The sequence below is a fragment of the Nesoenas mayeri genome (assembly GCF_963082525.1).
Source record: "Nesoenas mayeri genome assembly, chromosome: 1".
In the NCBI taxonomy this organism is placed as follows: Eukaryota; Metazoa; Chordata; class Aves; order Columbiformes; family Columbidae; genus Nesoenas; species Nesoenas mayeri.
This window is the reverse complement of record NC_137541.1, coordinates 62,453,221-62,480,896: the sequence shown is the minus strand read 5'-3', so window position 1 is coordinate 62,480,896 and position 27,676 is coordinate 62,453,221. Positions and strand designations below refer to the sequence as shown.

General features: G+C 41.5%; 1 protein-coding gene across 1 annotated transcript in view; it reads right to left on the bottom strand.

The window, feature by feature from the left end:
* The window catches only part of TBXAS1 (thromboxane A synthase 1), a 234,494-nt gene that overhangs the window by 137,198 nt on the left and 69,620 nt on the right, over positions 1-27,676 (bottom strand). The window contains exon 3 of the mRNA XM_080343746.1: positions 12,897-12,949. Coding sequence (XP_080199872.1) covers positions 12,897-12,949 — 53 coding nt within the window. The remainder of the gene's footprint in view (positions 1-12,896; positions 12,950-27,676) is intronic.

The following is a 27,676-nucleotide window of genomic DNA, read 5'->3' as shown; positions in this document are numbered from 1 at the left end:
TGCATCACACAGAAGACAAAGGAAACTGCAATTCAACAGAGATAGAAAAGAAAGAAAAGAATGGAAAAACCTGATAGCTTGCGTTTCAGCAGTAACATCCTCACTAACAACGGGCAAATCTGCGCCACAAAGGAGGAGCAGGAGTGATGTGCACAGCTGACAATGGCACTCCAAAGTAATGACTTCCAGGAAAATCTGCTGTTACAAATGGACAACGTGCTGCTGAGAAGTCGTTGAGTCACAACTTTCATAACATGGCAAATTATTTCAGCCTAAAAATGGACATACTGAAAAACAGGCTGTATATGGTTGTGGTAAAGCAACTACGGGGATAACATCCTACTAAGAAGCTAATACGCTCACCTGGCTTAAATTATTAATCCATGCATGTTCAGGGATTTTTCCCAATATTTAATGTGCAGTCATAACACACAAACCATGTTTCAAACAGTCATATTAGTAAGAGCACTACCTAGTTGACCTGTTTTCCATTTACCACCTTGTACATGCTATTATTTGTAACAAACATGCTTCTTTTGCTGCTCGCTTTTTTTCCTGAGGTAAAAGGGGGCAATTGTATAACTAATGGCATATATGTCACTGTGTCCTGAGACAACCCAAAGCCCTGAGGACAGAAGAGTACATTTAGCTCCCTCCTCTTTCATAGAAGCACCCTTTCACCACAGAGCAACAGCTCCTGTTCATCCACCTCCTTCTACTGACGGCCAGCCAGGGCACTGTATCACACCGATGCTGGTACCCGATTCTCACATGCACATTGCATAAAACTGAGCTCTCTTCACAGCTGCATTAAACAGCTGTCCCAGACCTGTGTCTGGCTGCCCAGGGACATGAGTGAGATGTAGACTCAATAATTTCTCCTCTTTGGCTCGGTCACAGAAGGCTGAAGACCTCAGAACTCCCAAGGATCTGCCTCATTTCTGAGTTGTCCGAGTAAATGTTATCATCCAACATCTCTTTGTTATGTTATTCCCCAAACTCTTTGGATCTCTGGTGTTTGCTGGGATAGTTTCCTAGAGCCCGTCCCTCCAAACAGGTGAGCATACATGAAACACTAGCAATTGTGCTTAGGATTTCTGAGGAGAATATTTCTGAAACAAAAACTGCATTTTTAATTGCTCAAAGGCTACCTAGATAAAAAGAAAAACAAGTAGATTTGAAAGTTGACCAGTGTAAAGACTTCATTTTCCATCTAAATATAGAGCCACTGAGGCAAGATCAAGCAGCTTGATCCTCATGTAACAGAAGAGGTATAGCAGAGATACAACCCACTGAATCTATTTGCAACCGCTATAAACAAAGCAAAAAAAAAAAATACAAGCACAACTGTAGGATGAACCATCACTGAAGTAAATATATTGATCTATCAAAAATTATTGAAGACTGACAATAAAAGGGTTAAAAATGCTTAGAAGAAAGAGAAAGCAAAAAGCACAAAACCAATCCACTGAAAGACTCCCACCTGCATTCACAGGGAAAATGGACGGGAATAATAAAACACAATGGCAGTGCCTGTATGTCTTTGATAGCTGCCCCTCCCAAAAGCTGGAATAATCTTGTGATAAACCAAGCAAATGAAAATGTAAATGCACGAGCAATCATCTGGGGGATTCAGCTGCTTCGTGTCCTGTAGGCAAAGAAGGAAGGCGAGGAAGGTAGGAAAGCAAAAGAAGGCACCACTTTATAACATTTATAATTATTGACCATGCTCTCTTCACCTGGAACTTTTTTAATCCAGCAGAGACCTTACAGGTAAATGCGGAACGCTGCCTGCATGGCAGCTTCGGCACTGCCAGCAGCACCCACCTGTCCTCTGACCTCAGGTAAGGGGTTACCTGCGGATAGGGGCTGCAGGTAGGGGTTACCTGCGGATTTTGGTGGTGTCAGGTGGAGCAAATCACCCAAACTGCAGAAATGTCACAGTTTAACCCCAGGTAGCAAACAAAGCCACAACAGACACTCGCATGCTCCTCTGGCCCGAAATAGGGGTGAGAGTCAAAAGGGAAAGGAGGAACTTGTAGATTGAGATAACCATAGTTTAATAAATAACAAAATAACACTAACATACTTCTACTAGCACTAATATCTATAAAATGGAAATCGAATATAAAACACAGTTATTGGAATTCCTCACAAACTGTCCACACCAAGCAGCCAGTCCTGGGCAGAGAGAGAGTACCCTGGTCCCAAACAGCCGATCCCAGAGGAAGAGAGAAGAAGCCAAAAAAGGCTGAGAGGCCCAGAGGCCGACTGCAAAACAGCAGAACAGAAAAAGGTTGAACTAAAGGAACTCTGGAACGGAACTCAACTGAAGCGGGTCTCTCCAGTCAGAAAACACAACTCTCATTAAATATGAAATGTGATGCTAATGGCATGGATTATTCTTATTGATCAATCTGGATGTCAGTCAAGGTCTGCCCCATCTCTACCCCCATTTCCGAGCTGCCTCACACCTGCAGATAGAGAGTCCAGAAAGACCTTGGCTTCCAGATAACAACTAAGATAACAGTAAGTTCTTACATTCTCTTTGTTCCAGCTCAAAAACACTGGAAAGTTACTTGAAGAAAAACATTAACTCTGTCTAAGGGTGTTCTGTGATTCTGTATTATCTTCTTCTTCTCAAAGTAAATCCAAACAATGACCATGCTAGCTACGAAAAAGAAAAGTTTCTAACTGCATGAAGAAAATTAACTTGCTTTCAGTGAAACCAGCACAAGAAATCCAGTATTCAAAAATAGCATGTGATGGAGAACAGGAGCAGTCCTATGAATATGTGTAAATACAGTGGTGCATCAAAGGTGTGTCAGGGGCTTATCTGAACACTTACAAACTGTGTATTTGTTTAAATATTTTGCTATGAAAATGAACATCAAGAAAAATACAGTAGTTTCACAAACTCAATTTTGTTCTTCATTGTTAATGAAAATACAGTTGTGTTAGTTATTGGGCAAAAGCAAATAAAATGCCACTGGCACTGGAGAAAAGTTGGGTCTGTAGTAAGAATAAGCTTAGGTACTTCAAGCATTAATCTTCCCATTTTGCCTCAAAAATCCGAATTTAAATTATTTTAATAGAAAATAATTTAATATTTAATGGCTAATGCCTTTCCATGTGACATTATGTTACCATCTGACCCATTCTAACATTTGCCTCTATACTGCACTTGTAGACCTAATTTCTCCTGCCCCAAGTATAGCTTATTTCTTACTGGGCCAAATGGACAGACAGTGTCCATAATAAAAAATTGCTAGGCTGCTTTGATAACATTTTACTTTGGCCCATCACACAGAGTATTTCATAAGTTGTTCCATGCAATAAAAGGTCCCAAAGAACCAAGATCCTCTCATAATGTCACTCTGAAAGACTCTGCAGCAATTCCCCGTGTCCTTGCCAAGATCCTTTTTCAATAAAATAGATTCCAACATTGACAGAAAAGAGTGGATTATTGCTGAGTGATAAAATGTCTACTGCTAGCCCTTACAGAGTCAGAACATTGCTCCCAACTCACTCCTTTTTCGGTAAACTACTTTAAGATGTCTGGATATGTCTTAAAATTTGCTGTACAAAACCTAATTTTATTCAATAGGCACCATCATCCAAAAATCGAAGTTATATAACATATGAGAGAGCTAAAACCATTGGGTCAAGATCCTCAAATAGTCACGGCTCTATGCCTTTAATGGAGCTACACTGAAGTAAACAGCAGCTTGAGACTTCAGATCACTATTTTCAGGCTTGTTTACATGGGGGAGAGAGGAGATTCTGGGACAAGATGTGATTTGAATCTTAATAAAGTTATATTAGAAAAACTCCTATGGGAGCACACCCCTATCGACACAATCATTGCTGGGGGAGATTACCAGTTTTTTCCCTGATATCACTTGAGTCATCCCAGAATTGCTGTGTCTGTACATGGGAGCTTTTTTGACATTACTACAGCTGTTTAATTATACCATTATAATTTTATCCTTATGACTAAAACAAATCCTCTTTCAAGACAAGCTTCAGGTTTAGCCACCAAATTTAATGGAAGGAAAGGCAGATTCCCAATCCCCAGTGTAATGATGGCTCAGCTCATTTCACACTCCCCAAGCTAGGAAAAAAATAAAAAATAGAATAACAGTTGAAAACAACTTCTTCCTTTGTTGTTGGGTATACTTTTGCCTATTGTCTCATGAAATCATATCCAGTTCACTACCAGCAGAAGGTCTGACATAAAGCAGACTCTCCAGGGAAAGAAGAGAGGTAGTCGAATAGAGGAAAAGGGTAATTTGAAGATGATGCCAAACCAACAAAGAAAAAGGAGATGTTTTGTTCCCCTTACTACTAATAAAACACAGTAGACTCAAATTGATCCCCAGACTAATAAGGCAGAGGAAAAACTAAAACCTATATATGACAAAACAATAAAAAAGTAATGAAGAGATTTATGGAAGTACATAAAAACCTTGGAATGACGTAAAAATTGTCCGGTCATGTTACTGGTTTCAGCTCAACATGGATAAGAAGAACAGGGAAGAATAAAAGTTACAGCATGGAAGAAAGAAAGCAAAGGGATAGAAAGAAGAGAAGGAATGCAAAGCCAGAGTAAATGGGGGAGGGGGGCAGGGGAGGAAGGGGAAGGGAAATTGCAGCAAGAATCATAAATACAAAGTCAACAAGACAAGTTTATCAACATAAAAAGAAAAAAAAACAGAACAAACCCCAGAGCAAAGTAGTCGCACAATTAGAGGACAACAGGCAGCAATGGAATTAGAATTGCTTCCATAGATATTGGGAGAAGCTGCTGCGGTCATCCTCAAAGAAGAAAATGCAACTATTTCTATGAAACAAAAGACACATCCTTAATCCATTCCTGTGCAACACTTAGGTGTCCTAAGGGGCAGAGGCCCCACAAAGTCTTGTCTAAGGACTCCCCAGCATGGGGAGAGAGCATCTAACCACCACCTATGTCTCTCTCCTGGTGCTCCTAGCATGGTGTGTGTAGGGAGAGGACAAAGCCACGGATGCTCCACCCTGTGCTGGGGCTTGAAGAGAACTGGGACATGCAACAGGCTGCTGATTTACAGTCTCTTCTCTGCATCCTTCTTCTCCAGCCCCCAGCAGGACATATGTGGGCAGGGGAAATCATGTTTGCTTGATGCTACTCATGGCACATGAGAAGGCAGTCACAAGCTGCTTTTGGATTTCTTCGGGCTGTCACAAGGAAGGGTAAACCTGCAGTAGGGAGTCACCTGGAGAGGCAGTAACTCCAGTCTCTTGTGAAGTGTTGGGTGACCAAAGAAAGGAGGAGGAGTTCCTGAGTTGCAGCATTAGTTTAAATTTGATCTGCTTCAATGGCCGCCAAGAAAGGGAATAGGGGAGTGTGATGGACGCTGGGAGATGATGCATTTTCCTCCCTCTCTGGGTAACAGAGAAAAATTATTCAGGAACTTCATTTAAAAATTGCCATGCATGGCATTGGGAACAGTGGTTCATGATAAGATAGATAGCTGTTAAATTCAGAGGCCATTAATAGCTCCCGTATCTTACAATATTGTATGGATCCACTTCTGGCTGATGTAGGAAGTACTAATGAAAGCATTAAATAGGCACAGCAAAATATTTCAAATAGAATTGATACACTAAAATAATGCCCAGGTTTTTCGGCCTTTTAAGAGCCCTCACCCTTCTTCTTCCAAAATGGTGGAAAGGGGAAAAATATTCCAGGGTGGACTTTACAGCCTGTTACGAAAATTAACAAATCCAGGCTCTAATAGATGGTGAAGAGAGCAGATCAAGGTGAAATTAAGTCTTAGAAACCAGTTTTTATAACTGTGGGGTTCACTCAGAGTATTCTCTCCCCCTGCCTTAAATTAGGATGACACAGTCTGGTATGCAGGTGCTGATCATAACAGCATTACATGACAAGAAGAAGCAATCTGTTTAGCAGTCCCATCCCAAGCCTCTTTAAATGACTATTTTAAGCGTTAATTAGCTAAGAAGCAGGCAGTACAGATCAAAGATCACCCGTGTTGTACATTAGGTGTAAAATGCTCCTCAGGCAGCAGGTTTTGAAAAGAAACTTTGGTTTTCAAATAATCTTAACCTGGAGCTCACAAGGACTATGCTTTAACAGCTAAGTGCTGCACCACCAATGTGCAATGAAACAGGGGAACCCAGAAACACCTCCCAGGGAGCAAATAGGCTTGAAACCTCCTCTCAGCCAAACCTGCTACCTGCATGTGCAGAAGCAGACAAAGATTTAATCTGTTTCCTCTGATGCTAAAATATGGTACAAGAGCCTGCTCTGCTGCTTCCCTCGTCACTTGTTGGAGCTGATGCAGCTCTAGCCAATCTCACAGAGCCTTTCTGCATCCAACCAGTGCCGTCTCAGTGGAGCTATACTGACCAGGGGATTTCCCTGTATGCAAACACTAATTTGCCGGAGCAATGACCACAGCAGTTTGCACATGCCATGAGTACAGAACCAAGCATCAGAAATACGGTGCAGGTGACCAGCACTGCCCTTTGCTGCCTTGCCAAGTGCACATAAAATGTTGTCTGTCTCATCTGGTTGGATTTCACACTCTCTTTCCAGAGGTGTAAAAGATTACATCAGGTCTCTGACTTACTTTGGTTTGAACAGCTGCAGCAGAGTCATGGAGAAATCATGGATAGAGGAAAGAAACTTGGAAAAAGTGCAGCAGGGAGCACATGCCTGCAGCTCAGCCACCCCAGGACAACATCTGCAGTCTCAGAGAAGGAGAGGGAGAGCTTTTCACACAGAAGAGTTCATCACTTGCATTAAACATTGCCATCCAAATGGCTTTGCCTGTGCTGAGGGCTGGGACTGTGACATTTTGGTGGGCTGGCTGTGACATTCTGAGTCCTGTGAATACCTAGAACACAAGTGTTCATGGACCTGACTGCAACAGCAAGAGGCTACAGCAACAAGTCAACAGCCATCACAGAGCAGACAAGCTCAAGTTGCATGGTTCTCATGGGAGGTCATAGCACACACATAGGATTTTGACCATGGCTAAGAAGAACTCATTAATGAATACCTTACTAGTTACTAGTACACTAAGCATCAATCTGCAATGTTGCAGAGACCTAAGCACATTTTTGAAACAGCCAGAAATTAAACTAGTCAACTAATTTATCATAAATTCTGCCTATAAACTGCATCCCACAGGTCTATGTACACAGAACCTAAAATGCTCCATAATGATCAGGCAGCCCACAAAACCTATTTCAACTGTAACAATAACACTAGACTCCAATTCCAGCAGCTTGATTTAACCATTGGAACTAACTATAACCAATACCTAATTAGGGTTAAGTGTGGGGAGCCAGATGGAGGTGCAGCACTGTAACATGGCATTACATGTTAGCCAGAAATGTTATTGGGTTTGAGTTCTTTTAAAAAAAACAACTTTAAAGAATAGGTTACCATTAACAAATTCTGAAAGCATTAATGAAAAAAGGGGAGGTCTGAAAGTTTAATTTAAGAATATTACTATTCTCTTATTGTTCAGTCATTTTTTCAGACAGACTTCTATTTCAGAGAACGGCTAGCACATTGCACAAAGGAGCTATAAAATTGTCTACATGCAAAGTGCTGTCAAAAGAGACAGTGGGGAGGGGGAAGAAATATTTTTCTCTCCATTAACTTCTTTCGGCTACAGTAAACCTAGGTGTTTATGTGTACCAACAGCAGTTAAAATATTTTTCAGGCACAAATGCAATTGTTTCTTTTATGGCTCTGATTCAGCAAGGTAGATAAACTTCTGCATAACTTGAAGTATGCTGAATAACACCATTGACTTCAATGGGATTATAGGCACATGTTTAAGGGTTCTGCTGTACTCTATCCTCAGTTTGCCAGTATTTAACGGAAAGAGAGAGAACTTTAACCCACAATAACTATTCTGAGGCTGATAAACAATCCTATAGAATCAAAGGCTGTTATCACAACACATAAATGAGGAAATAAAGTGAGGGAAAAAAAATCTTGACAGACAACAGAAGACTTGACTCTGGCCATAAAAGAATATCGCTCTGTAAGAAAACAAAACTCCAGGCAAGCGAGGCTACCAAAAATCTTTATCGAGTTTAATGTGAAGTAGAGATTATGAAGAGCTATAGATCAGAAATAGGAAGCTTGTTTTTTCTTCCCTCTCTCTTATGCTTGCACAGGCATGATTTTTCTCCAGCTGAAATATGAAAAGTAAATTGTTTAAAATATCAAAATAAAGGAGGGACCACAGGAGAGGTAGTAAGTCCATTAGAACCCCAGTGCAAAAGAGGAAATCAAACAGGATAAGATTGTTTCATAAAATTAAATTATTTCTTTGCATGAGCCTTCAGAGACCAAGGTGAGAATGCCTGTCCTGGGATTACTTTTTCCACATAAAGCAGAATAAGGTGAGAAACAGAGAGGTTTGGGGTTTTTTTAAAAAAAAAAAAGGTTTTGAAATTAAAATGGCAATAAAGACACTGTTTCTTCAGGTAAATTAACTGCATGGTTAACACATCAGCTATTCCCTTCAGGAGGAGATCCTGCCCCTATCCACTGTAGGTTCACTGCAAGGTGCTTGAGGAAGGCAGAAGGAAGGATAAGGCTTTGAGAAAAGTTCCAGATGCCCAAATCCCAGAAATGTAAGACCCTCTTCTGCCCACAAAAGGTGAAACTCCCCACTCAGTGACTAACTAGTGTGTCTCAGCCCTGATGAAGAGGCCTGGAGCAGCAGCGAGAAAAGCCTGTTTCTTGTCCACAACTGTTTTGATTATGGACTCATCTGCAGAAATGCTAACTAGTGCCATCTGCAGCAACATTTTTTTGGGAGAGGAGAAGTCAAGCGTTAAGACAGAACCAACTCTGGCTGCATAGACTTCTGACAAGCTGTCAGCTGCCAGTGTAGCTTACAATCACAACTCACCCCTGGACACACTTCAAGTTAGAGACTGGCTCCATGATCCAGCCTAATTCTTTAAACCACTCAACCATTTAAGTGACTAGGCTTGATCTTGGTTCCAATAATGACTTACTAGGAAACAATTTAAAGAATATTAGGAATTCTTAAAGGGTAAAAAAAAAAAAAAGCACCACACCACACACAGATCACACATTGAGTAATTCCATAGACATCTTAAGGAAAAACACCCATCCTATTTTAAGTTGTTTTCTGTGTATTGCTTAAAACATGCTGAAGTAACCCACTGCAAAACAAGATACTCTATATACACCCATGCTTTCACAAGATGCTTCAGCAGTGCATGCACACATCCATTCCTGTGCCTGCACCTTGACATGCTTTCTGTGCTTCTGTGCTGATCCTGGGACACTTATGCTGGAGCCCAGCAGAGGCTTAATTTGGATACATGCAGTTTGCTGCTGCTGGCTTTATTAGGAAGTGAGAATGGCTTACAAATGCATCGTGTCAGAACCATTCTCATTATTTCCTCCCGCTATCAGAAAATCCATATTTTGAGCTTGTTGACTCTCTGTCAGGTCACAGCCTGACAGTCATGGGCTCAAACATCACAATTGTCTCCTACTTTCTAGAGGTGGTTTAATCCAAACTCTATTCTCTTGCTACTCTTAGATGCATCTCTTCAACTCTACCTTACTTGTCCCCCTTAGCACTTATTCTACTACATAGTTGGTCAGACTTCTCACATCAGGTTGAAGTTGAGAGTTCGGGTGAAGGAAGAGTAAGAATGCAGTTTGATCTACTTCAAGCTGTTTCATATGCAAAAGGACATGAAGAAAGAGAGTCACCCTAGAAATTGAACTGAATTTTAATATTTTTTTCTTACTGAGGTCTGTGCCATGAACTCTTACACTCTTCCCCACATCAAAATGCATTGCTACAGTCAAAGGCAGAATAGGTTCATTCATCCCAGAGGCAATCACCTGCCTACCTGGGGCTGTGTCGTATTTTCTGCTCCTTCAGCGGTGATGCGTACTTATTTTTGCACTGTTCTCTGACTCCAAATCAGCCATATGTGCTTACGGTGCTGTAAAGTCATAATGTTCCAATCACATTAGAGTGGTCAAACACATATGAGGTGTGTATATAAAGTAAAATAAACTCATGGCTTCTACAGATCTGCCCCTATGGTAGCAGTTGCTTTTCTGATTCTATAAAGTATACCTCCCCTTTATTTCTCTTATTCAGTTCAGGAGATCTTTGTTTCTCTGTCTGCTCTTACCACCTATTACCAACCAGTAGCCATAACTTAAACTTGAAATGGAACAATTGATATGGGTGAAAAGAAATTGTCAAAACAAAGTTCACCCAGAAACTAAGTGACACTAATCTCCATTGAAACCAAGACAACTTTCTTACAAAACTCTTAGCATAAAAAGGAGAATATTTGACAAAAATCTTAACATGTATCAATACAATGCTTTCCAAATAGGATATTTTTCACTTTTTATTTTTGTTATGGAGAACCAGCACACATATTTTAGAGCAGATATTCTTACAGAATATAGATCAAAACTATAGCTAAACCAAAAACTACCAAGTTACATCAGTGGCTTGGATTCCCCCATTAAAAAGAAATGCTCCAACTGTGCTTTATGCACCAAACCAGAGCTGTTTATTTCTGCCTTGGCCTCCATCTTGGGACATCTCTCTATGAAAACAGACAGTTTTCACATCACGCACTCACAACTGAAGACTATTTGCATTGTCTCTCTCTATAAAAGAATAATACCATCACCTCTCCTTTGGATCTGCACACGGGAGTGAAGAAAAAAAATGCTTTTGTGACCTACAAAAGCCTTACTTGAAATAATTCTCTACGACTTGAGGCCTTTTGGAATGGAAGGGATATATTGTTTTGACTTGATTAAAGCTGAAAAGTTGATTTGACATCCTGTTGTCAAGGAAACCAATTCACACACAAAAGAAAACAGTTGTGATGGTATCATTCAGACTATTCAAGTGACCTTAGAAAGAAAAAAAGGCTTCAGTTCCAAAGATTTGTATTCAACTCACTTCACCACTGTAGAAATAAAGATCATTGCTCTTTATGCTTATTGGAAAGCAGTTTTCAATCTGGAAAAAGCAAAATGCCACATCTTCTTCCAACTGCCAGATCCAATACTTTGCTTGGACCATACACATAAACACACCTACCATTGCCTATTTCAAAGGACATGGAAAGAATCACACAGAAGACACATAGAGAAGGAGAAGGAATTTCTTTATTTGACAGCACCATGATAAATACCCCCGACACATACCACACGTATTGAACAGCAGCTCGCAAGCCAGGTTTTATAATAGAACACTCTCCTTCAACTACAAACAAAGCTTACCTTGAGCACAGTGATGTTTGAGGCCAGCTTTGTTTTCATGGGAGATATCAAAAACCAGTATTTATTCTCTGCCAGCCTCTCAGATCCCTCACAAATTGAGTTTTTCATACACACAATAAAAGTGATATAGTTATGCTCAATCTGCTCGCTTCTACCTACAGGGCATCCCAAAGAGACAGGACTATCCTGGCTGACCACTACCACCAGCTCTGCAGCCCATGCAAGTCTCACAGAGGTTTCATTCCCTAACAGTTGTGGGTAAATTGGAAAAAGCAAAACTTCCTATCTATCCACTCTGTAATTATACATCTCTTTCTCTGCTGACATAGCCTCTGCCTGGCCAAGTGAGCAGACAGACAAGTAAATTGCAACTTGTCTTGAATTCAGCTTAGAAAAAAATAGGCATGATATTAATAAGGAGGGAAATATACTGAGGATTGAATGCCAGTGTTCTTACATTATTGTCATTTAAGGGCATTACACCAAAGGTCACAGAGATAATAAGCCTCAGTCATTTTCCATTTGTTACACAATATACAAATTGCCACAGTGTTAATGAATATCTTTCTCCATTCCCGGCCAGCCAATACACTGTATTATTTCCTCTTAGACAAGTACCTAACCCTTGGAATTCATTATTTCCATCACTTCTTGCAGCACTTTGTCCTTAGGGCTGAGCATAAATGCCACAAGGCAACAGTGACTGGAGCACCAAATGATTCATGTGCCTGAGTCTGACTTGTTTCTGATAGAGTTTTTTTTGCTAGAAGAGCATACAAAGCATATTTATGTAGTTTATGATCAAATATGCACACACACATTGATATATGGTCTCTTCAAAGTGGAAAAAATTTTGACTTTTTTTTGTACTTTGTGGATATTGCTTGATACTTAAATATTGAAATAGTAGCTATGCTAGAAACACCAACTGACCACAACAATAGAAGCCACCATGAAGAACTGCATTTCCACTTAAAATCATGACAACTGGAAAGTAGTTCTTGGAACAGAAATTACATTCACAGAAACCTGGAAGGGTTTCTGTGAATGGATATACTGCTTAAGCCCTCTTCACTACTAATAAACTGCCAAAATAGCACAGCTGAGCTATAGAGAGAAGAGTGCCTCATTTCTAATCTGTACTTCATAATGTTTTAAGTTTAGGAATTTTGCATAAACATAGATAGCAACAGCTGAAACAAATTCATACTATTTCATAGACGAGGTGAGGGTTTTTTAAGATGTTAAATTATTAGTTCTGCGGTTCACCATAAGTATAGAGAATATGCAGATGAAAAGAGAGTACTGAAGGCTGGTAGCTTTGTACAGTTCCAAAAAGAGACTGAACTTTACGTGCATAATTAAAACGCTGAACTAAAATAAGCCAAGTTTACATTCTGCATGTAATCAACCAACCTCCACCTCCGTCCCCTGGACTGAAACACCACACTCTGCATTTGGATAAACATCTTATCTTGGCATTTTTGCCTCTCCTACCGAACAAACCCAAACAGCAAGAGCCAGAAAAGAAGAAAGGTGATGGCACTTCTAAGCTTACCCACAAACCGGTCCATACTCCGTTATGAGTTTTGTGTGGTTCTCCCAAAAACCCTGGATAAAAGAAAAATAACAAAGTATTTTAGAACAGTACTTAACAGGAGCTCCATTATACAGAGCTGCTAGCACTCACACCAAAGCTCTGAACCAACCTCAGCTAGGAGAACCATGGTATTAAGTCATAACCTCACGGTTGTCTCATTGTCCATCTATGACAGTAGAGTCTAGAAATGGTGACTGGAAAAAAAATTCCCACTAACAAACAAACAAACAAACAAACCAAAAAACAACACCTCAACACCAAAAAAACCTGGAAAGACATGAAACATGTTTTCATGGGGTTTTACACTCCAAAATATATTATGAGTATATTATGAAAATATATTCATGAATTATTTTTTATTAAACTAATTTCAGGATTGGGGTCCTGACTCATAACTTTTTTTCTGATAATAGAATAAGTATATGACTTACTACACACAAAAGAAATATAGGGAAGGTGGAAAGGTGGTCTTGTTTTCATTTTAGTTCTATTATTCATAAAAACCCCAAACCAGCAAAGTTGGGAGCTTAGCATGAGGCAGTCACCTGCGACACTCTGTAGAATAATAAGCAGATTTATTTTAACAAACTTTTAGAATTTTTACTGTGTGCTTCATATTCATAATTGATGAAAATTGGTATCCATTTATATAAATAAACCTGCCATTATACTAAATTGTCAGTGTCCTAAATGAATTCAAATTGATTAATATGAAAGAAGGTGTGCAAAATGTATTCCCAAAAGTGAATATTAAAAAATCTGTTTTAAAAAAGTTGCGATATTTGAGAACTGTACGGCATTGTGTTTGTAACTTGGCTATGGAAAAATAACACATTTGACTGCATTAATCTGCATTTATATTAATTCAAGAAAGACTATTGTGATCTGTCTTCATTCTTCCGAGAAAATTCACTAACAAAGTAGAATACTTATGCCTCATATTGAATTTTTCTTATTTTTATGACATATTTCAGAATATTAGCTACAACAATATGAATTATTGCAAATACATTAACCACAGACATAAATAAACAAGATAATGTAATGTGCGTATGTGTTAGGAGCATTTTACCATACTAAGCAAAAGAAAATCTGGTAATCAAAAGTAGTTATCCTACTTATCACCTTAATTAGCAAAGCACTTGCCATGACCTACAGTCCTCCTCTTAGAGAGACCTTCAAATGTCTTTTATTGTTATATAGTTGTGGTATTGGTTTTCTTTTTCTAAAAAATGTACTTACAATATTTTTTATTGTACAGGATATTATGTTTCTAGTTTAAGGCAAGAACTTAGGTTTTCCTTAAGCTACAAAAAAGTAAAGCACTGGATGGTAACAAAACACACTAAAGATAAAATTATGAAAGAGGTGGTTTAGATGATTGCCCAGGGAAAAAAAAAAAAAAAAAATATATATATATATATATGTACATGTATACAGATATATATATATATTCTCACCTGAAAAGTACTTTACTACTAAGGTAAACAGAAAAGCCTCATCTATTAGCACACAAAAACTAAGGTGAACAAAGCCTTTGTGATACCACAAATACATAGAGCTAGCTAAAAAGGCTTTTATCTGCAGACACAGAGGGAGGGGAAAAGGTACATTCACATTCACACCAACCTGCATTTTGCTACAGTGATACTTCAGCAGTAGCGGCATTTCAGCCTGCAATTGTTATGTTTTCAGCATCACAAAGGTTGCCTACTGCCTTCCCCTGCTGATGCAAGGGGAAGTCCTGGGGCCAGATTCCCCCCAGCGCTATTCTCCGAGCAGCCATCGAAGACACCGTGCAGCGGGCTCAGCTCCACGGTGCGCTCTGACCGCTTTGCCTGGGAGAGTGACACCAACCCGCCTAAACACAGTGACAGATTTGCAGCCACGCTTGGTCACCAGCACGACACTGGGCAGTGCTTGAGGTCACTGGGCAGAGCTGAACCCGGCATGCCCAGCACTGCTGTGTCGCAGCAGGATCAGCTGCACAGAGCAGAGGGACTTCCAGTCTCATGAGACGAGGCCAAATCAGGTCTGCACCCTCCAGCCCACCTCCCTCCTAGCCTGAGCCTTCAGTAAGGACATCCCAAACCCCAGCCTGAACCTCACCCGCTAAGTTTGGCTTTGAATTGCAGGCACGCACGTAGGTATTGCACTTGCTGTATCCACCAGCTGCATTCCAGAGAACCAGCAGGATATTAACATTTACAAGAAGCCTAGGCTTTAAAAGATTCAGTGAAAAAGCCTTTCAGAAAGCTGGCTTCTTGGAAGCACTGCTCTTGGCTCACTAGCATAGAGGGGTCAGGCAGAATGCATTTCAAATCAGGCTTGTTAACCAATAACTGGTTTTCCACCTCCAGGTTTCCTGAATGATTGCACTAGCTTAAAATTAACTACACTTAGCTTTAATTCCCCAAAGTGAGAAGTACAAACCTGCAGGATGCGGGGAGGGAAGGAGTTGAAAATTATCTGAGAGAGACTGGGAGAAAACATCCTCAGGAGTAAAAAAAATGCTTGTTCTCTACACTCCAGGACACTTTCTCATGTCCTGCACCACTGCACACACACACATGCCACTGCATACCTCTGCCATCCACCCCCACAGTCCACAGCTATCCCAGCCCCCTCCAAGGGCACGTAGGGCATGGTGAGTGCCCTCCTGGAGCAGGTCTCATCAGGCTGCATGGGACACACAAGAAAACCGCACACACAGAGATCTGTGAGGCTGCAGTGGCCAGAGCAAGGCAATGGGCAAGGCAAAGGGAACATGTGCGTGCATCCCTTCCAAACCAAGGCACACCTTTCAGCTGGAGGAAGCTGGCGTCATAGGAAGGCAATTGTGTTTCTCTTCAGTAGCTGTGAGGAAGGGCGATGAACCTGTGACGGCCTCAGTACACAGTGAGGGGATATGCCACGTCCACATAGCTCTGCCAATTCTGCAGCACCATCCCTGAAGACAGCTTCCAGTAGAGAAGTACCTTGAAAACATCCTCCTCCTCCTGTGACTCATGTTCGAAGCACAGCAAGCCTCATAAGTGCTTTTGGTAACTTATTTACACTAGCTGAGGTCGATCTGCTCCAATGCTTATTATTGCAGGTTTGTCCAGATTTATAATTACAATGGTACTTAATATGCACAGGACAACTAAGCACCTGACCACCAGCAGCAACTATTTGACAAGAAAATGGAGACAGAGACCTCTCTCTGACTCAAGACCACCCAGAGGGTGAATACAAGGAGAGGAAGTGAATTCAGAAGTGGAACCTGCTGACATATATCCAGTGGCTGAAACAGCTGTAAGGCAGGAGCTGTAATGAACCTGAGGGTTAGGAAGGGGGTAAACGGAGAAAAATGGAAACATGTAATCCAATTTTTTAGGAAAATGGAAGGAAACAGAAAAGTAGAACCATGCACGGTATTATGAGATCACAGAATCATTTTCTTTGGAGAAGATCTTAAAGGATCACCAAGTCCAACCATTAAGATGACACTTTGTGCTCAGGTGGAACTGCAGCGCTTTAAACAGTCACTCATAACACTGAAATGTAAAAATATAGTCAGTAATGCTGTTCCAAGTCAGAAAAATCACTTAGCTTTTTCTTTGTTTGGAAGCTGCATAATATGAATTGTCAACAACAACTCAGAAAAGGGTTGGGACACGGGGGACTTGCTGTGAGTGGCCCCTACAGTGAGGTACCAGCCTGATGACAACCCATTATCAAGCAAGATGATGCAGAAGTATGTAAAGCTCCTTTCCCTGAAGAAAGCATATTTTACAGCATCTGGTACACCATGGAAACAACAGCTCAAGTGGGCTGACTGCTGCACACCCAGAAAGCTTCTTTGTTTATGTGGCGGTCACCTCCCTATAGAGAATTTGCATTCTCCCCTTCCTCTGAGTGTGTAGCATCAGCTGCATCTGTGGGTAGAACTACCCACAAGGCCAAATCCTGCTCTCAGGGATACAATTCAATCCCTATAGGAGGGAACAAGATTTGGATCTACATCAGTAAGAGTGAAGTCTGATCATTGACAGCCATCTACCTCAAGATATCTTATGCTGAGACTTCAGCCTGAGCAGCACATAAATGAGAGGAAAATTGGAACTGGAAGGTGTAGGTCCACTGCTGAATGAGGGGGGTGCCCTGGTGATGGATGATACATAGAAGGCAGAGTTAATGAATGCCTTCTTCGCTTCTGTCTCTACTGCTAAAACCAATCCTCAGGTGTCCTAGAGATAGAAGATAAAGTCTGGCAAAAGGAAGACTTTCCCTTTGTTGAGGAAGATCAGGTTAGAGATCATTTGACATCCACAAACCCATTGGCCCCAATGGGATGCACCCACAAGTGCTGAGAGAATTGGCAGATGTTATTGCAAAGCCACTCTCCATCATCTTTGAAAGTTCTTGGTGAACAGGAGGCGTGCCTGTGGACTGGAAGAAAGCCAGCGTCACTCCAGTCTTCAAAAAGGGCAAGAAGCATGACCCAGGAAACTACAGGCCAGTCAACCTCACCTCCATCCCTGGAGAGGTGATGGAACAGCTCATTCTGGACATCATCTCCAAGCATGTGGAGGAAAAGAAGGTTATCAGGAGTAGTCAGCATGAGTTCACAAAAGGGAAATCATGTTTAGCCAACCTGATAGCCTTCTATGATGGTATGACTAGCTGGGTAGATGAGGGAAGAGCAGAAGGTGTTGTCTATCTTGACTTCAGCAAGGCTTTTGACACTATCTCTCACAACATCCTCATAGGCAAGCTCAGGAAGTGCAGACTGGATGAATGCACGATGAGATGGATCATCAACTGGCTGGATGGTAGAGCTTAGAGGGTTGTGATCACTGGTGCAAAGTCTGGTTGGAGGCCTGCAGCCAGTGGTGTTCCCTGGGAGCAGTAGTGGGTCCAGTCCTGTTCAACCTGTACATCGATGACCTGGATGAAGAGATTGAGTGCACCCTCAGCAAGTTTGCCAATGACACCAAACTGGGAGGAAGGGCCGACACACCAGAAGGCTGTGCTGCCATTCAGCAAGACCTGGACAGGACATAGTCCTGTGTGATCTTGTCTGAGCGAACCTGCTTTGCAGGTAGGTTGGACTAGATGGTCTCCAGAGGTCCCTTCCAACCCCAACCATTCTGTGATTCTGTGAAAGGGCTTCAGAAAGGACTCTGTTGGCTCAAATATCCTCTTTTTTTCAATAGATTCTGCCATGGCAATTTCCTCCTTATTGTATATTCACCTTGCTAATCCCTCACCACAAGGAATAATCTGCAGCAATGTTATTTTCTCTCCTTGCCGACAATGGGTGTAGGCACTTAGCCAAAGTTTTCAGAAAGATGCAGTAATGCCATGCATTTTGATTTTTGGGGTGGCTAACATGAAGCATATCCAACTTATTCTTATCAGTTGCTCAATATTTGCAGATTTTGTGGCTGCAAATGGGGACTTAAGTGACCTCAAGCTTAAGTTCAAGCTTAAAGTGACCCAGCGTCAAGGATGCTTTGTAACATTTCCGCCTGCTGTAGATGGAAAACAAATCACATGGTTTATAAACTTAGCTATAGTCCTTAAGAGTCACTTGATAAAATGATTTGGAGGTGGCCACATAGTTGGGGCCCAGCAGATGCATGGTCCTGACAGTAGCTCAAAATTTGGACCCTAAAGAATGCACGAGGGTAGCCCTTGAACTTTATAGTGCACTGAATGCTAGAAAAGCTACTGATTTGTGTAGAGAGCGATGCAGTGTGCCCATCAAAAACTGCTACAAGTGGGAAACATTACCCATGCAAGAATAGCCAAGGGAAAAGGTCGTGGGTTTTTTGTCCCTTTCGGAAAAGTGTCACGTATTACCTGATGTCAATCACTTACCAGATGAGCCTGGATTCAAACCTGTGACTCGGAAGCCAAAGCTGCTGCATCCTATCACTTGCCCCATATACGCTCCACCCTCACCACCCCATAATCAGACATGATGTTCTGTTCCACTGCCATATAACCAAAGCACCATTGTTTCAGTGCACACTGCACATCAAGAGACAAAAAATCTATACAGTTATTTATGGTACATAATGACAATGAATGACATTTATGGATCAGATTTTTAGTACTTGATGGGCTTCACATGCCTTTTTTCTTTAGACCACCAGGAGAAAAAAAACAGCTGCTAATAACCTAGTACCCAAATTGATTATTTTTTGTAATACAAGCTAACATTTAATTAAAGCAACCTTGCATCAGGCTGCATCCCACTTTGAAGGAATGACCCCAGATTGTACATCATTTCCAGTAATAATCCCAGTAAAAACATTAGGATGCCAGCAGACAAGAGGAGGAAAACAGCATGAACTTCTAACCAGTCTGATTCTGAGCCACGTACATAGTTTGTTGCCTTTGATCGTTACCCTTAATGGTTGTCCTCTGCGTGCAATTTGGTTTAATTTATGTGTATGCCATTTCAGATTTTTAAAAACACATATAGCCCTTCCAAATGTATTAAAAACAGCCTTCCTACCCTTAATAGTTATTAAGAGAGGTTAGAGTTATGTAATTAAGTTAATCCTCATCTGTAAAGGCTAATTAACTGAACACTAATTGAATCTGCATATGAAAATTTGGACAATGTGTTCTCATTACACAATTAAAAAAAAAATTACCTGAACTAAATACCAAACAAATCGTAAATTTTTTTTCTTCTGCCTTTTCAGGTCTTGAATAAAAGCTAAGCAGGCAAGTTTATTTCTGTGTGCTGTGTTAGCCCTTGGTGTCTGGAACAAGGAGCTGTCATACAGGTGTTTGGAGAAACTGGTCCTTCCCTGAAAGATGGTTGTCTTCCCTCTTGCATGAGCTCTCCCTTTTTCTATGCCCTTCTTTTTCTATGCCTTTTCTATGCCTTTCATTGCCCTCTTCTCCTCTGCTGTCCACCACCTGCCCTGGTCAGAGAGAGCAGAAGCTCTTGGGATCGAGTCTGATCACCCAAAGGATCAGATGGTATCAAGGTATCACTTCAATGGATCAAAGGATCAGATGGCACAATAAGATTCAGCCATGCTGATTCACCACCCCAAAGCCTGCACACAGCCAGCTCAAAGCCACCTGGGCAGTTTTGGCAGGGCACTACCCTTTCACCCCCCAAAGATCACTTCCCAGGGAAGTCCCAAGGAGAAAACAGCCTCATCTCATTCTCCTCTGCCTGGGAGTGCCTGCATTACAAAAGCAAGACAGGTTTTGGACCCTTTTCAGCCTTTGCTTGAGACATTTACAGTTTAAAACAGGTTTCCAAAATGGAATTAAGAAAAGCACATCATCCTTTCTGGTATTTGCTGTCTCTCCCCATTAACCAGGTTAATGTCTGATTCTAATAGGCTGGTAACTGAAGAGTCAGCGGGAGGGAGGGGAAGCCAAGCAAGTAAAAACACAATTGTGAGCCTGACCTCAACAGCATTCAAGATTTCGCAGTGCATGGAACACACACAGTCCTCAGATTTCCTTACAAACCCCACCACACATTTTTAACATTTTAGTTATAAGCACCAGCACTGCATAAGTGGCACAGCTGGATGGAGCAGCACAGCCAGTTTACAGTCTCTCAGGCATCACTTCTGTCCCACTGGGAACAACCTGGCACCCCTGCTTCATGGCAAATACCTAAAGGAAAGAGGGTAGAAGAATGGAAAATGGGATACAACTCACGTTCTCTTCCTTTTGGAAGATAATACATTTTCTAGGTGAGAGAACAGTGGAAGATGCACACAAACTTCAGTAACACATTTGGTCTGGTGGTGTGCAAATGGTCATCACACCCAAAAAGATGAAGATCAGAATAAGAATTGAGAGATGGTAACCATGCAAGCTCTAGGGAAATTAGTATGAACTGAGCTGAAAGAAAAAGTACAGGCATGAAAGGAAGAAATCCACAGATTTCTCAAGGATCAGTCTCAGGACAAACCTTGTTCAATGTTTTGAGGACTGACTGGCACAAAAAGCAGACAGACCTTAGTGCAGTACATTAATGATTCTGGGTTGAAAGGCAATTCTTTCCTCAGAAGGCAGAGAAACTGAGATTGTCATATCAGAAGAACTGGATGACCTGAAGAACCTGAACAACTGCAACAGAGGAGAGTTTTTAGTTGAAAGAAAATCTTCATGCCCTTAGAGGGACAATGTAAACTCCAAGAATTTCTGCACTAGTAGATTATTGTTTGAAAAGGACGAGGAGAGGAGAGGAGAGGAGAGGAGAGGAGAGGAGAGGAGAGGAGAGGAGAAAAGAGAAGAGAAGAGAAGAGAAGAGAAGAGGAGAGGAGAGGAGAGGAGAGGAGAGGAGAGGAGAGGAGAGGAGAGGAGAGGAGAGGAGAGGAGAGGAGAGGAGAGGAGAGGAGAGGAGAGGAGAGGAGAGGAGAGGAGAAGAGAGAGAGAGAGGAGAGGAGAGGAGAGGAGAGGAGAGGAGAGGAGAGGAGAGGAGAGGAGAGGAGAGGAGAGGAGAGGAGAGGAGAGGAGAGGAGAGGAGAGGAGAGGAGAGGAGAGGAGAGGAGAGGAGAGGAGAGGAGAGGAGAGGAGAAGAGAAGAGAAGAGAAGAGAAGAGAAGAGAAGAGAAGAGAAGAGAAGAGAAGAGAAGAGAAGAGAAGAGAAGAGAAGAGAAGAGAAGAGAAGAGAAGAGAAGAGAAGAGAAGAGAAGAGAAAAAACCTGGATGGACACATCAGCCACAGGATAATGATGAACAAGTATGACGGAAACTACAAATGTAGAATATCTGGGATGCAGTTTCTCCGAAATGCTGCATGCAAATCTGGTGAGCCAAATTCAAAAGGAATGAATTAAAAAATTGAATGAGTGGAGAAAAGGGTTACAGGGATCCTCAGGGAACAGAAGGCCTGTCTTACAAGTAGTAATTCGGAGAGTTCATTTTAGCAAACCAAAGGTTCATTTTAGCAGACCAAAGGAAGGAGATATGCTTGCCATCTATAAATGTACTGGGAGTAATCACCAGGAAGGGAAAAATATCTATTTAATATAAAGGCCTACATTACTAAAAGATCAAATGACCATAAACTGGCCATGGATAAATGCAGCTAAAAATTAATGTTATTGACTCTCAAAGTAGTAAGGATTATAGAACAACTTCCCAGTCAGAATAGCAGTGGCAAGAAACTCAAGGAAGGTTTTGAGGCACAGGAATTGATAAAATGTGGATACTTAGAAAAAAACTGGGAGTAGGATAAATAACCCAGTCCACCTACACCAGCCCCTTAAGGTGACACACAGCCGCTTCCAGAATGAGACTCTCCTCTAGTGGAAAAAAATGTACTGTGCTTGCATGTGTGCACACTGCATTCACACTTCTAGTTGATTCACCTTAACTTTCCAAAGCATTCACATATAGATACGGACGTTATTCTGGCACGTTGAAATGAGATTCTCATTTTCTTTTTGTCTTCCTATTTTCAATCTCATTTCACTTTACAAACTTAATTTCCACAACATTTCTGGGATGGTAGGTAAGTGCCCATCTGTCACAGGTGGGAAGTCAGAAGTTCACCAGGTTAAACAATTTCCCAAATGCCACCCAAGAAGTCAATGGTAGAAGCAGAGACAAGTTGCAGGTTTCTCAGTCCTTCTTGGTATCTGACAAAACCGTTCCTTCTCTGCCACTGAAACACAGACAGTATATGAGATAGGAATATCGACAAATTTGATCTTTTTCTGAGCTTTCAGACATACCACATGCCTGAGGCTTCAGAGATAGGCAAGAGGAAAACAACCCTACATACATGCTTAACTCCAAAATGCTTTAAATAGAGGGAGGTTTCTTCCTCATCCAACCACTGGCTTAAGATTCAATTACCCTTATCATAATATGCATAGCTACAAATGCAATTAGTCATAAAATTATCCAGTCTCTCAAATTATTCCAGCTGCTGTATTCAACTCCCTGATTCTTGCAATCATGAATTCTCCAGACTGTCTACAATAATATTCCTTTTTATCTATTTGGAAGTTGCCTGCCATTAGCTTAGACCTTGTTTATATCTTCTGTAGAGCTATAATTGTGACCTTACCATTTTTTATTAGGACTATTGTCTGGATAACACTTAAACCTGCAAGGCTCTTTTTATACTTAATAGTAAATGTCACAGAAGACACCTATTCACGCTGCAAGGGACCTTTATCAAAAACAGAAAACATGTCATTATGTAGACATGTACAAAGAGAAATACAATTTGAGTAATGTCTGTTCATGAAAGGCTCCATATGAGGTCTTACAGACTCACTGCAATTTCTGATCCTGTGATAAACATATATTTATAATAAGTCAAGAAACTAGAAAAGGGGAAATAGTGATGGATTTTTTTTTACTAGACTATGTAATTTCCACTAAATCTCTTCTAAGTTGTCTTCTTTCCAAACTGAGTGTAATTCTCTCCTACAGAATATCTTCTTCCATGTAACTCCAGTGGATCGCTAACCAACTTTGTTGCATTTCTTAATATTACCATGTACTCAAATTATGACAGAAAAACAGAGAATTACAGTGCTCTCTGTAGGAGGGAATTCATTGTGCAAGAGAAGAATATGCAAGAGAAGACGGTTGCAATGTGTATTTTCACTCTGTGCTCAATGTCTCTCAGATTGATTAGCATAAGCATGCAGCACATCTTACTAATGGTGAATGAATTTTATTTTGAATTTTCTTTGCTGGCCTCCCTTAAGGGAAGCAAAACAGCAATTGCATAATTTAAAGAAATGGCAACAACTTCTGTAGGACAGAGAGACATGCTGGCTAAATCTGAGGAAAACAAACATTTTGGGATTACTCTCACAGCACTGACCTATGGGGCAACAAACTGGCATTTGGAGAAATGAAAGTTGACTTCTTTCTCAAGAAAAGGAAACAGGGACTCTTTTTCCTCCAAGGAGAAGAGTGCAAACAGATTTTGAAATAGTTACTGGAAAAATTACGTGTCCATGTGCAAATCTTGCATCTTTACCTTCCAAATTAGGATGACAGTGTTTAAGTTTTCTTCCCCGATGCAAGCTCTGGGCTATCTCATTTTGATTTAACTCAGTTGTGCCTAAGTGGATACTATCTACACAGGTGGGTTTCATTAAAACCTCGGCTTTAGGAAGCAACATCACTCATTCAGTGGATGATAATATCTTGCCCTCCTTAGAGGCATTTCCCTTGTAGGGTGTGAAGGGTCTCTGCCATTGTTTATGAACTGATTATACAAATCAATAACACTTACGTATCTGTGACCACCAAGTTTGAAACTATGAAACATGCATCTGAAAAAACTCCAGCTATGTTCAGTACCCAGATTTTGACCTTTTATTGTGATGACACTGAGACACAAAACAGTGCCCAAATCAAAGCACCAGGCTGCACACAGGATATTCCATCAAGGGAAGAGACCTGGAAGGAGCATTACATGTGACAGACATTAATCATGCCACTTAATGCTTTACTAACAGATACTAGGACTATTTCTGTACTTTAACATAGCTGGACAAGCCCAGCTTCCTCTTGTCTAATTCCCACCTTGTATGGATGCAGGCTCTCAAGCATGAAAGGAGAAAAATGTCCCTATAGATTGTAGTGGACTCTGATGCAGAACAGAGCATGCTGCTATCTGTAGCATGGAAAGGCCAGGCATATGACAGGCATCTGTCACACGGCACCTTTGTAAAAGCAACAAGGCTAAGGGCAGACAAGTCAGCCTGACACACACAAGCCTTGAGGTGAGCCCATACATTCAACAGGGCACAAGGGGGCACATGGCTGCTGAGCGACAAGCACCTTCACCCTGGCCATGTGAACGAACAGTGGTGTTCTTCGTCCTGCTCCCAGACTGACAGTCCACTGGGTAGGACAGACCCACCCTAAACCACTATGGACAGAAATCCATTGTCAGATGCTGTGCAGAATAATTTTATCTCTTCGGGAATAAGACAAGCTTCAGCTCCAGACGCATTACACCAGGCAGTTGACCTATCATAAATTATTATTTTATTTCTAACAAAATCTCCTTGTTTTCATAAGGTAAGTTACTCTTCATGACCTGCTCTGAAGCCAAACACTGTTTAAGACTCAAGCCACCCGTGTGGTAGCTGGTAGGATCCAAGCATGGAAAACAGACACTCTAGAAAGCCGTATCAGGCCTTCCTGGAACAAGGGATTAGGAGGAAGACAGATGGAAACATGCAGTGCCAACCCCTGTGTGGGCTGGAGAGAGGATCGCAGAGAGCAGCAGGAGCTGAGATAGCATGAGGAAACCAAATGGGAGGCTGCAGTGAAACGAGAATTTGGGATAGCTCTAGGGATCAGCAAGGGCACTGGCCAGCACCCTGGGTGAGCACAGGGGGTGCCAAGCAAAGGCACAGTCATAGCTTCAACTGTGCCAATTTCACAGAGAGAAGAGCTTGATTTTGGAGGTGGGGAGTGAATTGGCTCATGTCAGCCATTCAGTTCTGTTTCTAGATCACCAGTCAGGGCTGGATTCTGCAGAAGCATCAGAAAAAGCACCTTGTTGAATCCATCTGGATTCCTTTTTTTTTTTTTAAATGAATGATACTACACACCTGCAAATACCAGATATTTTCCACAGGAACTGATGCATTTAGCTGCCCTTTCTTCACAAATGCATTCATCTGCACCCAGAATAGGAGAGAGTGGCTTGGCACCCTCATTTGATACAACAGCTATACAGAATTAGATGCTTTGGCACAAGGCACCAAGTTGAGAGCGACCACTGCTCCTCCCTCTCCCTTTGAATTAACTACATTCCCAGGGAATTGGGCCACCAGCAGAAAGTAACCACTGCCTGGGACAGAAAATAACTTTTTCATCACACCCTCTCCATAAATCAACAACCTGAAGGGACTGTAGAGGAAAACAACAGCAGTGGACAACAACACAATCAAGTTGCTTATGAAGACACCATCTCAAATGGAAAACTATCAGCACCTGCACTGTACTACACTTCTTATGTATATGGTACCAAAGTGCCACCACCTATAGAGTTCCAGATTTGCACATTCCTGGCTCTGAGATGGTCCCATGGTAATTAGTAGTTCCAAGGTAGGGGCTTTCTCCTGGAGGTCATCAGAGAAAAAGGGGCCTGTCTCATTAACAGTAAGAAATCAAATTATGGGTTATCCACTCTAGTGAGACTCCACCTAGAGTACTGAATCCAGCTCTGGAGCCCTCAGCACGGGAAAGACATGGACCTGTTGGAGAGGAGCCAGAGGAGGCCACAGAAATGATCAGAGGGCTGGAACAGCTCTGCTGGGAGAGTTGGGGTTGTTCAGCCTGGAGAAGGAAGGCTCCAGGGAGACCTTATTGTGGCCTTTCAGTACTTTAAAGTGGCCTATAAGAAAGATGGGGACAAACTTTTTAGCAGGGCCCATTGCAATAGGACAAAACATAAATATTTTAAAATAAAAGAGGGTAGATTCAGGCTAGACATGAGGAAGAAATTTTTTACAATGAAGGTGATGAAACCCTGTCTCAGGTTGCCCAGAGAGGTGGTAGATGCCCCATCCCTGGAGACATTCAAGGCCAGGCTGGATGGGGCTCTGAGCAACCTGATCTAGTTGAAGATGTCCCTGCTCATGGCAGGGGGTTGGACTAGATGACCTTTGAAGGTCCTTTCCAAGCCAAACTGTTCTGTAATTCTGTGATCTGAAGGACAAATTCTGCCCAGAAGTAGGAATCAAAATAATATGATGCAGCCAAGAAAGGGTGCTAAAAATGTAAACTGACATCAGTTTGTCCTTGGTTTGTCTCCCAGGAAAAGGGACAGAGGAATGACTGCTACAGAATGGGGCATCCACTGAAGCCCTGGGAAATAAAGGTGCGTCCCCCCATATCACTGTGGGAAGCGGAGCACCCTACGAAAGCCATAGAGAATCTCCTGCTGGTGCAAAATCTGGCAGCACCCTACTCTCTGCTGGATTATCTCTTAACCCAGCCCTTGTGCAACAGGTACATCAGGAAACACTGGCACAACAAGAAGGTGAATGGACTCCTGATCTACTGCCAGGTCCCCTACGGGCTTTCATAGAGACAGGACAGTTTAGGGGCTGCTTAAACTTTAGGGATTTAACTGGGTTTTTTTTTTTGACCACTCTAAAAATTTGGCCTCTCCACCATACACTTGGGCAGCACCTCTTTTTCATTTGAGATCAAAATTATGGGGGTTGATCTCAAAGTAAAAGTAAAGGCAAGACCCAGATGAAGACCATATATATCTATTTCTCTGACTCTTCTGCTAAAATTTCAAGCTAAAGTGTTATGCACAGATACCCCTAGTTATATGTTAGACTACATATGTATTTATTCATTGCATCCTCAGGTTATTTATATGACAATACAGGATGCACAAAAGAGTCAGGTTCTCCAAAACAGAGACAAATACCTCAGTTCCTGTAGAACAGGTCATTTCTAGAAAATGATAGATGAATTTCAATTAAAGGAGCAGATTTGAAGCTGGACTTTTAGTTTTGTGACATGCCAAAATCTTTGTGCCTTGTAAAGAAAAATACATGATTAAGAATGTTAACAGCCTCTTTTTACAGTAGCCAGTTGTCAGAGGAGGTGGGAGAAAACAAACCACACAGAAAACAATTGCCAATTTGTGGTCTTGACCATTTAAAATGGATCCCAAAATAGTCTGCTAAATTGTTTCACCTGGAGCAAAATTACCCATGAATACATATACATGCACACAAAAAGAGCATCTCT